The sequence below is a fragment of the Zonotrichia leucophrys genome, chromosome 15 (assembly GCF_028769735.1).
Source record: "Zonotrichia leucophrys gambelii isolate GWCS_2022_RI chromosome 15, RI_Zleu_2.0, whole genome shotgun sequence".
NCBI lineage: Eukaryota > Metazoa > Chordata > Aves > Passeriformes > Passerellidae > Zonotrichia > Zonotrichia leucophrys.
The window spans coordinates 11,605,367-11,618,174 of NC_088185.1; the positions used below are offsets into that span (position 1 = coordinate 11,605,367).

Genomic DNA, 12,808 nt, shown 5'->3' on the forward strand with positions numbered 1-12,808 from the left:
AGCAGAACCACAGCAGCAGCACACTGCAGCTGCTGCCATTTCTTGGCTGGCACATCAGAAAGGCACCTGGGAACAGAGGTTTCAGAAGCAATGGGCACCCTGTAAATCCTGCAGGCCGATGGATGCAGTGTTTACATCTGATCTGTGACTCGGTGAGCTGCATCTTGCCTTGGCTTGAATTTCAAGCTCTTACCACCAGGATTAGATCAAAATAAAGGAATCTGCTCCAAGCCATGGCTAACTGCAGTTTTACTGCAATTCTTTTTCTTGACATGGCCAAGCTTCACAAGATGCATTCATTACTCAGTGAGTACCTCTGTTGGTGAGGATTTGTTGCTCTGAGCACCTTTAGGGATGGCTCTTCAGACAAACATCCTCATCTGAGTGCATCCAGGGAGCTTGGCACCTTCTCCCCAAACGTGGCTCCTTCCTTGAACTGAAGAACTCCACCAGCTGTACTTACAGAGGAGGTTTCACACATGGAGAAGAGGAAAGGCAGAACAGCCTTGTGGAGGAAGGGCCACAGCTCAGAAACATTTACTCAACAGCAGAAGGGCAGGATTGGAGGGAGGTGGCCTCTATAGTTCAGTCTCAGTAATTTCTTGAGAAAAAGTCCTTGAGCTACTTAAGAGCACAATGGGAATGAAAAAAAATCATAAATTTATTTTAAAAAGTAAAAAAGGAAAATCAGGTAAGAGAAATCAGCATAGGATAAAAACAAGTTGCACAGTTGAGTAGTTTGAAGGTTAAAATGAGCTTAGAGCAGTCCAGCAAATGCAGCTCTTGTTGCTGGCAGGAACAGTTACACTTACTGCTTCAGCTTTCCCAAACCAGCAAAATTTTAAATCCTTCTCAAAAAGCAGGACCAGAATTCAAAAGAAAGCTCAAGACCAGCATTTTAGGAAGTCTGGAGGAAAAAACCCACAAAGCCTAATGCCAAGGAATCCTTAAGAATAATAAAGGAAAACCAACAATTTTCAGTGGTCACATTCAATTAGAAAATCAAATGCTTTATACATCAAACCCAAGCTAAAGTGTGGACCTAAAAATTAAAATGTAATATTTAAGTTTAGCAATACAGTTAAGAACACACATTAGCCACACAGTCTGTGCAGTCTATTCCGTTTGGGTGGAAAAGCCCCACTGAGAACTCCACCCTCCCCTTTCCATTTCTCATAGGCAGCTGATTGATTTCATTCTGTGCTTTCTTCTAAAAAACCTAAACATCATGCTCATCTGAAACTTCTCAGCCTTTTATGTGGCAGTGACTACACAGTGTACTATACATTGCATTTATAGCAACTTACAGCAAATCAGAGTAAACACTGAAAACATTTTACTGAAAACACTTGTTTGCTTTTACCACCATTTGCCTCATCTTTTCTGTATCAATTGCACTCACTTATAGTAGGTGAACAAGTTCCACAGTTTCTAACACATCCAAAATGGACATGCTCATTCCCTTGTAAACCACATTTTCTTCAAAACAAAACCCCCAGAATTTGAGAACCACCTTGCAATACAAAGTTTGCTGCAGCTTTTTTTAATCCACAGTCCATTTATCATTCCTATCAATGAGATCAATCACTAATAATGGATCAAATACAAATTTGTACAGCCAAATATTCTGTGTGATCCTGTTCCCATGTGGTGTTTTCCCCCTCATGCTGCTCATCAGCTTTCAAGGACACCAAGATGGGTGAAAAAGAATTCAGACCTCAGTGGGGAACTGAACCCCCAGCAGCCTTGGCAACACTGGGTTCTGCTCACACACACCAAACCCACCCCAAGAGCTCTGGCAGCCCTCTGAAAATAAAGGGGCTCCCATCATGTCCCCCCAACCCCTTTTTTGTTACCCAAAAAATAAAAGGAAAGAGGAGCAGTGCTCTTCCAGAACCACGGCACCTCGTGCCCTCTCAAACAAACAGAGACAACAGTGCATTTCAACTTTATTAGAAAAGAAACCCAAAAGTTTATACAAAGCTCTGCATTTTACAGAAAACCAACCCCCCAAACACAAAGAAACCCGACATTGCAAGCTGAATGCAGTTTCTGTTTTCATGTACAGACATATATATATGTACATACACATATATATATGTGTGTGGGAGCACGCAGTGTATATATAGTGTGTGACGTCTTTTTTTTGCATGGTTTGCATTCATTATTTTACAAAGTTAACATTCAGTAGAAAAAAAAAAAAAAAGGATTTTTGTTACCATTATTTTCTCATATAAATAACTGTGAGCAGTCCCTCTGCAGATAGATAAAAAACACCTTTTCGTGTCATTCTGTAAAAAACAGACATTACTGAAATGGTACTGAAATCTTTCAAGTTTTTTTTTTTTTTTTCAATACCACCATAAAAATATCATCTAGCCCCCAATTCAAAATGCTTGTCCAAGGCATTAGAAGAGAAAGGACTGTAAGACAATTCTGGAAAGATCAGTTCTTTAAGCCAACATTCAGGTAGATAAATTTTGCTGGACCTCATACATCGGTGTGAAATGAGCACAAACAGGAGACCACCCTCTCTGTCTGCCTGGAAAAGCTGGTTCTTTTGTCTGTTTGAAAGAGTCAAATTCCAACCAAGCCCCCAGCAGTGTGAAGGAGCTGACAGACCCTCAGCTCACCCTCCTTGCCCCATGACAAAGCCACAGATTTTCTTGATGCAATTAAAATCTCTACCAGCTCAGCAAATTTTTCCTACTCCATTCACCTTAGAAGGAGCTGTTGGATTAATCATGGCATGGTTAGACAGACATCAGGTTGCTGAATTACTGGGAGAAAAACTTAGCTAGAGGGGGAAAATACAAGACAACTAAAAGGAGGAAAACACTAAAGGAAAGAGCTACTGGAGCAACTCCCAAGGCTCTGGTTTGGAGAAGCAGGAACAGTAGAGAGAGAAGAACTGCAGCTCAAAACATCCTTGTGTGTACTGAAGTTCCTGGTGACAGTGTGATCCAGGTTTACCAACTGCCTGGTAAACAATCAATCATTCTTTCTGTCAAGCACCATGATGGGGAGAATGGCCAAGAGTCTGAAGGCAATACAAGTGGCTGTGGTGATAACAAAGGGAATGAAAGTGAAGAACACAATGATGCCAATTAAATGGAGAGTAATGCCAATGAAGATGTTTCAACTTCCAGAGATGCTGGCAACGAGAAGAATGGTTATGTGGTTGGTGTTGATGATGGCCAGAATTCATTCATATGTCCATGTAGTCATCATCTTCATCAGTATCACTTTCCAGTGAGGACTCCTGGCTTGAGGTCTCTAAGATTTCCAAAGCTGGCTGACAAAGGCTCTCCTTCTTTACATTCGCTGCAGACTGAGCAGACAAAATAGCAGACTGATCCCAAAAAGAGAGAGAGAGAATATATTGCTAAATAGTCAGGATAAACCCATGAGCACAGGGACAAAAGCCCACTGGTTGCTATTCCTTCACATTCAATAACTGCCTTGTGCTGATAAAAGGTGCCATCCTAATGTAAAACCACATAACATTTACAGTAGGCTTCCCCACAGTTAAAGTTCTGGCAGCTTCCACTCATCTGAGAACTGCAATGGGTCACTCAGCCATTTCTGTAATTTTTTCCAAATCCCTCAGAAAAGGGATAGGGACTAGAATAGCTCTCATTTCACCCACAGCCAGTATTTCACCAGTCCTTTAAGAACTGGCTCCTGCTGCTAAGAGCTAGCACCTCCTTCCACTACTTATCTACCTCTGGTTATGGACTGGGGACATGAACTGTTGCTTCTTTCATACAAGTATTTTATTGAGGGGAGAATTAAGATAAAAACAATAATCTAAAAAATTACTGTTTCCCTTTTATTACCTTTAATTTTTGCTTGGTCTCTTCTGAAATGCTGCCCTTTGGAGAAAGGAGGGTGGGAGTGGGTGGAGTGACAGTGATCTCAGGTGGAAATTTGGTGACAGATGAAGGTATGAAAAGCTTTGGCATGTTGGGCAGAATGCGAGTTTTTACTCGGGTGCCATCTGTCTTGTTCTGCTGACTTCCCAAAGTCTGTGAACTGGAGCTGAGTTCAGGCTTGGAACTGGAGGCTAAACACAAAACAGCAAGGAAAAAATATGTTAGGAAGTTATCTAGGATTTCAGATGTCAAAGAAGAGGGTGGAGTTCATTGTTAGATGTAAGGCTGGCTCAAAAGGCCTTTCTTCAAGCCTTGCGAAAACCAAAGCTTAGAACCAGAAAAAAGATTGTATAATGACAACTGGAAACCAACAGTGATTAAAAAATATCTTACTGGATGTCAGAAACTCAATCTGCCCAAGCACAACAATAGTAGTGCAGCACTGGCCATCTACATCTACTGCAATCGTCTCCTGCCTCTCCATCCTGCATTGCAACAACAAAGCTCTCCAGCTTTACTTGGTCCTCATTTCCTCCACCACAGCATTGCCTCTTCAATTACTGAGAGCAACTGCTCAGCAATTAGAGAAAAATCTATGGTGACACTTGTCAGAATTCCCCCATTACAAACCCTGCCATGCTCCTGCCTCCTTGGTGTGCTCATGGCATGGCTCCCACCCTGGTGAGCATCGTTCCCACATCCCTGCCAGGGCCTCAGCTTGGGGCCTCTACAGTGAAACCTTTCTGAGTGTTTATTGAGTGCATCTCACAAGGAGCCAGCCCCTCCCCAGGCACTATCACATTACAAAATTATCTATACACAACAATAACCAGGAGATGACAACGCTGCAATGTTAAAAACTGAGTATTTGTTAAAAGAGATTTCTTACTAATAATGCTGCTTCACATGGAGTCCAAATTACTTTTTAGAAATTATATAAACGGAAACACCAGAGCCCTTCTCAGTCTGGTAATAATGACAGGTGTTCATATACATTTTTTTAGATCCAGTATTGTCAAATCCATCTCTGGCAGATACTGGGAATGGACATGGCCACTTACACACAGCAAAATAAAATAGCAGTTTCCTAATGCTAGCCTAGAAACAGGCAGCAGCAGAGCAAACTACTAAGGGATGTAAAATTGAATTGCATGTTCTCAACAGCACACAGGAATGCAAGAGCTGCCACAGCAGATGAGGCATGGCTTTCCATCAAGGTCAGTGACCCATCTCCATGGGCAGCCAATCCTTCCAGACAGTCATCAGACACAGGACAATCTGCTCTCATAAATAAGGAAAAACAAGATACCCCAAACAAGAAAATCTAGATTAGGCTTGCCTGAAACACCAGGTTTTACATTTTTTTCAATTAAAACACCAACAACTTCTCTTGGGAAGAGGGCAGAGGAGGAATAGAACACACTAACTGCTGTAATGCTGGTTTTTATGTTTACTTAGACTGAGTCAGTTTTGTGAAAAACCATTTCCTTCTGCTAAATATCCCAACAGTGCAATCCAAACTGTTATCATACTGCCCCATGTAAGACTGCAATTAAAGAAAAATTCTGCTTTAAAGGATGCACAAACTACATTGCATGAAAGCTGGTACTGGAGGGTTTTCATCTGGCTTTGCTGCCATGGTATTTAGCATGCCAGCCATGCAGGAACCAGAATGCCCAGCAAGGGATGGGAGGGCTCCTGCCCAGGGAGCTCGGGCACTGCCAGGAATGGATCAAACCCTGCAGCACCTGAGTGCAGGCAGGCAGGGAAACTGAGGCATGCCAACCCAGCCGTCAGTGCCTGCAGAGGATGCACAGCTCACCACCCCATTTCAGAACAGCCTGAGGCACAGGAAGCTCCTACCTGGGGTACAAACATGTCCTGAATTTGTGCTGGGCACGGGCTCCACGTGCCAGCACACAGGCTCTGGCGGGGGCGCGACCGTTGCCATTTTCATCTGCTGACAAAGCCGGGACTCCTGCTGCTGGAATCCAAGCCCCTCCAAAGGCACTTCAAGCTCTTCTTCCTCTTTAGTAATGAAATATAATTCACAGATTAAGAGACATCCTGATCTCCCTCCTAAGCCTCAATCCTTTTGCTGTCTAACCAACAGGCAGAAAAATCCTTTTAACCCTTGCTCTGTTTCTAAACCATAACATGACTGAGTGAAATTAAATATTGGCAAGTTAAGATGGCAAAAGCAACTTTTTCATATTAGTGCCATCAATTCAAACTCTTAAAAAAAGGTAAATGTCATTTAAAAAGCAAAGGAAAAAAAAAGTTGAGATTGATATTTTGTCATCTCTGCACATCTGCAGAAACACAGAGAGCTGAGCATGAGCTGAGCTTCCTCTGGAGCTGTGAGGGCTGGGAGGAAGAGCTGCCACGTGCAGAGCAAAATCCAACACCATCAATGGGGCCCTCTCTGATGTCCAGCCACAGGTACCTGCCACACTGAGCACAGCCCAGCGCCAAGGAACACTCATGACTGTGAACATCCACCACCAGGGCCAAATCCATGTCTCAGGAAACCAATAGCAAGTGATCCTGAATGCCCACTCTTCACTGATACATCCACTGTGCCTCTATAAATAGACCAGCCTAAAATCCCCACCTTCTGCTATTCTAGAGCCTGGGATGTTTGTAACTCAGAATCCATGTGTGTGTGCAGCTTTGTTGTTATTTACCAGCTGTAGCTGCTTTAAAGGAGTGCAGTGTAGAACCAGCACTGACACACTGGGCTGTGTGTTGTACACAGCAGGAGTCATTGCCACCGACCTACTGAGCCCTGCCAGTGCCCCTGTGGGGCAGGGCAGTGACCATTTCAAGGCTATGGACACAAAACAAGCTCTGATTCTCTCTTAAAAATGAAGACATTCTTCAAAAACCAAAGGGCTGCCTGCTCTAATTTGAATCACCTCCTATTGCCACAGGCTAAGGCTGCACAGGCAGCTTGCATGGACCAGCACATGCAGGGGATAGTCACAGTCTCACTTGCTCTAAAATTCTTTGTATGGCAATGCTCTAAATTAATTTGGGATTTTGACCATGCAAGGGCTTAAAAAGGAACACATATTTTAACTTTTCTTCATTGGAAAACTGCTCCCACCCCCTCAAGTGTTGAAAACACTTCTCCATCTCCACCAATATAGAGAAGATCTCGGAATTTACCATGGTAATATTCTCCTGTACAAGAGTTCCCCTTGCAGAAACTGCTTCAGAAAACATCACAGCTTAACAGCCTGATCTACTCAGTTTGAAAGATGCAACTTTTTAAAAGATTATAATTTCTATGGTTCTTGAATAACTTGTATGAAAAAAGCTCAGGAAAGCAGGCTGTTCTTTCATCCACTAATTTTCATAGGTAAAGAAAAAGCCCCATCATCTAGACTTGCAGCTGAAAGCTCACATAACCCTTAAGATAAATGAGATTGCTTGTAGAGAAGTGTCCAATAGCTCCCAAAAAGGAAAGGTCACCCACTACAGCTCAGTTCACAGGCAGCTCCTGTTCTGAGATGTTCCACTCACTACCCAGCACAAAATGGAACAGCCTAATGCAGATGAATGTGCTTCTCATTCTCAGCACTCTCCTGCACATTTCTCTCTGGGTACTTCAAAATACAGCACTGGAAGTAGGAAAATAAGACTTGCATCTGTACATGTATTAATAGACCAAATCAGCTGAGAACAACATAGAAGGAAGGGCTTAGCTGTAGGGAGCTCGAGTAGGAAAATCCCAAAGCATTGTTTCCCTTGTGAAGAAGCAGAGGACAGCTGAAGGATCCCTGGGTCTGCCTGCCCTTTCCAGCAGCACACAGGGATTTAACCCCATGCTGCCAAAGGAGCAGCCCCAGGCCAGCACATCCACACCCCATCTCTGGATCCCATCCCATCCCATGGATCCCATCCCACCCCATGGATCCCATCCCATCCCATGGATCCCATCCCATGCCATGGATCCCATGCCATGGATCCCATGCCATGCCATGGATCCCATCCCATCCCATGGATCCCATCCCATGGATCCCATCCCATGGATCCCATGCCATGCCATGGATCCCATCCCATGCCATGGATCCCATCCCATGGATCCCATCCCATCCCATGGATCCCATCCCATGGATCCCATCCCATCCCGTGGATCCCATCCCATCCCATGGATCCCATCCCGTCCCTGGTGCTGACCACAGGCTGCAGCCTGAACCCAGAGCGCTCCCACACTGCCATGGCCACAACAACATCTGAAGAAAAGCAGGATGAAAATGATGATGATTTCAGATTACTCCACAAGACTCAACTCATTCTCAACTTACTCCAGCCCTCCAGAATCACCATCTTAAGTAGGGTAAGTACTAAGAGAATCTTTCTTATGCACTTATTAACCCAGAATACAAACTAGCAATTAACTTAGCAGGTACAGAAATACACAAATAAATTGCAAATCCTACAGCCTCAACTATACTGCTAACTGAGAGCAGTTTTCTATTACTCTACTACTTAACTACATTAGAGACTTATTAGTTCACAACACAGAGTGAGAGCTCTGATTTGCATTATTATTTAATGACAAAACTCTACTTCTTATGCTGATTACAATATTTGTTTGATTATGAGATATATCATTGCTTAAACTGATTTGCTGTACTTTATTTTAACTAAATTATGGCCCACTGACAAAAGCTCTTTTGAGCAGCCTAATTCTAGGAAGATGCAACTAGACTGGTATCAGTCTGTGTTCTCTCAAGAGCCATCAGCATCCTTATACACATCTCCATCTTCCAGAATATATTTTTCAAGTTTTGAAGATGCAGTTCTACAGTGCAGTAAAATTAGATTTAAATTTGAATAAAATATCTGACAGCAATTTTTAATGTAGAAGTGAATAGAAATGAAAGGGCAGGAGTCCAGCACGCTGTGCATTTCTATCACTGCACTTCTGGAAACAATATTTGTTAATATTCTATTAGAATGTGCCTCTAAGTACAATAGAAATCAAGAAGCACTGTTAATCAATCCCTTGCTGTCAGAGATGTTCAATACAGTCACAGAATTCTATTTCCTGACTGGGTCATACACTTTATTCTTTCAGGACCGTGCAATTTTAGTTTTTTTTATTTAAATAGAAACAATACCATTCAAGTGACCAAGTTAAAAATAAAGTTAATAAACAAAATATTTCTTAGACTTCTTGAAAATAGCAAGAATTGTTTTTTTCGGTGTACATATCATAATTTATACTTTAATATATTGCATAGATATTTGTTTTTTTCATTACAGACAAAAAGGTCAAAACAAGGAAGGACAATCAAGAATATACAGCTGGATCTCCTCATTATTTGTCTAAACCAGATTTCTGAAGAGAATATTTTAATATTTGTTTTCAGGAAGATGCTGTTAAAGCCCTGAACATAATGTCCTAGTTCTTCTAATAAAAACTTTCCCCAGGGAGGTAAAGACTCCACTAACTCGTGAGCCACAATATTCTGCACAAGTGTGAGAACACCAGAATGTAAGTGCAGCACATTCTGAAGGTGTTCAGAAGCTCAGGTTTAATATCAGTTAATAAATCTTTTAGTATTACCCTGTACTTGTACTGTCTTGGCAGCTTTTCAAACATTAGCTCTACAAACCCAGTTTAAAATCAAACCAGTTTCTGAAGGTATCATATGCAAGAGCCACTTGTCCCCAGGCGAGGATGGGGCAGGTGCTGCACTCTGGAGACCCATTTAGCACTCTCACAACACAAGACACAGAAATGAAGCACACAGAGAAAAGCACAGATTTGCAATGCACGTCACTATTGATACTGAAAAGTTCCTCTCCAATCGAGCTGCATTACCAGAATTTTTTTTTTTAGCCTTCCCTTTCCCAACAACTGCCTAAATCCATACAAAATAGTACACGACACAGAAAGAGGGACATCATACCTTTCAACATCTCCCTGCTTTAGTGAGGAAGAAACAATTCAATGCAACAACCTACTCCAGCTTTCCTCTCCAACCTCTTCCCACTTGTTGCCAGGGTAACCAGTGTTTGCAGATGCCTATAGCGGGCGCCTGGGTTCATGACTTCATCACAGTTAATATCCTCTCGCAGCTCCTCAGCGCAGAACGCACACATGCATTCATCCACACACTATCAACACACTGATTACACAACCCTGCAACTGCTCCTGTACCCACACCGCTCGCTCCGCTATTCTGCTGCACAGAAAAAGCCAAAATAACGCCGGCAAAAATAATCCCTTGGCAATTGGAAGATGTGGGGAAAGTTTAAAAGCAGGGCTGGTGTAAGCAGCAAGCAGCTGCTCTGCTCCCTCTGCACTGAACACTCACTGGTCTGACTGCATCGTGCTATCAGGTATGAGGCATTAATATTAGTGTTATAAAACACCTTGTATGGAGTTCAAAAAAATTCTTTAGTCATGCACTAAACCTTTAACATTACAACTGGAAGACAAGCCCAGAAAATGTGACTAGCACCTGGAAAAAACATCTTCCAGTTTCTAACAGAAGCAGTTTGAAGTATTACAGTACAGAATATAGGCAACACAGAGTGCATGCACAAAGCATCATTTCATCATGGGAAAGAAGAAGGAGCTGAGCTTTGAACTCCAGGACAAAATATTAACATCATTTCAAAAGAAAATACAAGGAGAAGTGAACAGACAACAATCTCAAGTGCTTAAATAAAGCACTTAAAAAGGAATACATATTTTTATATACATTTTTATATCTTTTATAACACATATTTTTATGTATTCCTTTTCAATGCACTTGCACCACTTGCCTTCATCCCTCTGTAAAACCCCTTCCCCAGCAGCTCTGTATCAAGACAAAAAACTGAAAATCAGTAGGATTGAGCTGGTTTGTACTACCTTGCCTTCCAACTGCTTCAAAAGAGTAAGGATTGAATTCTGTGTGCCTCCAGACCCCAGGAAACACTTCTCTTCCTAGTCCCAGTAACAACTGGTTTACTCTGCACTGGTGGCCGCCCACAGCACACAAACTGTTCCCAACCCATTTGCTGTACAAGGCAGGGAATATTTGATTTTTTTTCCACCCGATGGAAACACGTCTGATCCTTTGCTCCCTGACATAGTGGAGGAAGTATCTTACCACATTTCCAAGGAATAACACTAATGTGAAAACAATTCACTTTCTCTGTTCCATCTGCCTTGCTCTCCAGTGTGCTGGGAATTAATACAGCTTTTTTCCCCACACAGCAGTTGCAAAGGCCATGGAAAGCCTGAATTTGAAGGAGCTCAGAGTTTCCTTATGAGCTGTGCTACTAAGTCAGCAGAAAGACTGCTCTGGAACAGGGGTTGGCTCAGCTGAGCAGAGCTGGGATGCAGAAGCACAGAAACAACAGAGCCTTTAGCCATGAGGCAGCACAGCCCAGCAGCCAGCCAGGCCACCTCGCTCATCACAACATGTGCCAGGTACCCTTGGTAGCCCTGCTTGCCCCAAATTCATTCCAAATATCCTGCTATTAAATTTATTTCTAAGAAAGCACTGCCAAGTGCCTTTAGTGCATATAGCTGTAGAGAGAAAGTATTTGACTTGAAATGCCAAATGCAGGAAATTACATTCAAAGCTGACACACGAAGTCGTATGTTAAAAATTAAGCATTGGAGTAATTTTGGAGGCAAAAAGCTGCAGAACACAAGTTCTACTGGCCCTGAAAGAAAAGGAATTCAAGCAGTCTGGTGAACAGAAGTTTGCAGGGCAATAGCACAGCACAGTGCTATATTTATCACTGGGTCCTGAGCAGGGAGAGTGTACTGTACAGCCTAATGAGACAAACCCCAAAACTCTTCCTAATGCTGAGCTCAGCTGACACAGACCATTAACAGACTAACATTTAAAATGGGTGGCTGCTTTGAAAGTGCTTCCAGGAAAGAGTCCCTGGCCCATGCTAACTCCCAGATCCCTCTGACAGCCATGCTGGGCCAGTGTGACAGCAGAATTAATTCCTGTGTCCAAACCATTTCCTGCCCCCACCAGCTGCCCTAGAGGTGCAGAAACCTGGCATGCAGGTAGGTAAAGAAAAACCCTGAAGTTTAATGCTTTCTCTTTTTTTTTAAACAAAACTTCAATGTAAAAGAGCCTAAATCAAAAAGACAACAGTCTGATATTCAACTACATGAACATTCAAATGGCTTTATCAAAACACAGCTAATTGATATTTGTTTAATATCTGGCTCAGCAAGGACACATCATCTGGAGAGCATCACAGCAGCACCTGTGCACAGGAGCAGTCATTTGCAGTCTCCTGCTTCTGGAATTTCTCTGTGAGTTGCCTAACAAAAGCTGTAAGAGCTTCCCCTCAGCATCAGGATTTCACCCTCCCCTGCCCTGACAGCCAGCTAAGCACAAGGAAATTAGCAAAAGCAGCTGGCAGAAAATCTCTCAAGTGAATGTAATGACACCCCACAATTTTCTAAGTACTTTGTAAGCAACACAATACCTGTGCAGAGGACTTATAACTACATCTCTCTTCAGTCTGCCTTTGTGCAGCAATATATGTAAATTTTATGCTGCTGACAGCAATCTAAAACTAGTGAAACTGAACCATATTGCAACCATAAAGCATTGCTACCATGCTGCTTTACAAAAATCTCCAAAAATGTGTTTCAGTAGAGCAAGACATGCACAGGGCAATGGATCTCCAGGATTTTCAGGGAGATTTAAGAGTGCACAGGGCTAGAGATGCTCCTGGAACACAAACCTGTCCTGAGTGCTAAATCCTGCCTTCAAACCATCACCTCACCTGTTTCTGCTGGTCCCTGCCCTGTTTGTTCTTACTGATCTAACAGGTACATAAAATTATGACAGTTTTAATGTCAAAAGATTTTCTGCACTACACTGGATTGAGTAAATAAAACTTCAGGAATCTGAAGTGTAGATATCAGAAATAGATATTAAGTGTGC

General features: G+C 42.5%; 1 protein-coding gene across 3 annotated transcripts in view; it reads right to left on the minus strand.

Annotated features, from left to right (window-relative positions):
• Window positions 1–1,937: 1,937 nt before the first annotated feature.
• Window positions 1,938–12,808, minus strand: part of CABIN1 (calcineurin binding protein 1) — a 126,148-nt gene continuing 115,277 nt past the window's right edge. For 2 of the 3 annotated variants that reach the window (XM_064726537.1, XM_064726536.1), the window contains exons 36-38: window positions 5,739–5,903; window positions 3,840–4,066; window positions 1,938–3,352 (exon numbers count right to left, since the gene is read on the minus strand). In XM_064726537.1, coding sequence (XP_064582607.1) covers window positions 3,209–3,352; window positions 3,840–4,066; window positions 5,739–5,903 — 536 coding nt within the window. In that variant the 3' untranslated portion in view covers window positions 1,938–3,208. The remainder of the gene's footprint in view (window positions 3,353–3,839; window positions 4,067–5,738; window positions 5,904–12,808) is intronic. The other variant, XM_064726538.1, reaches the window with a different exon arrangement.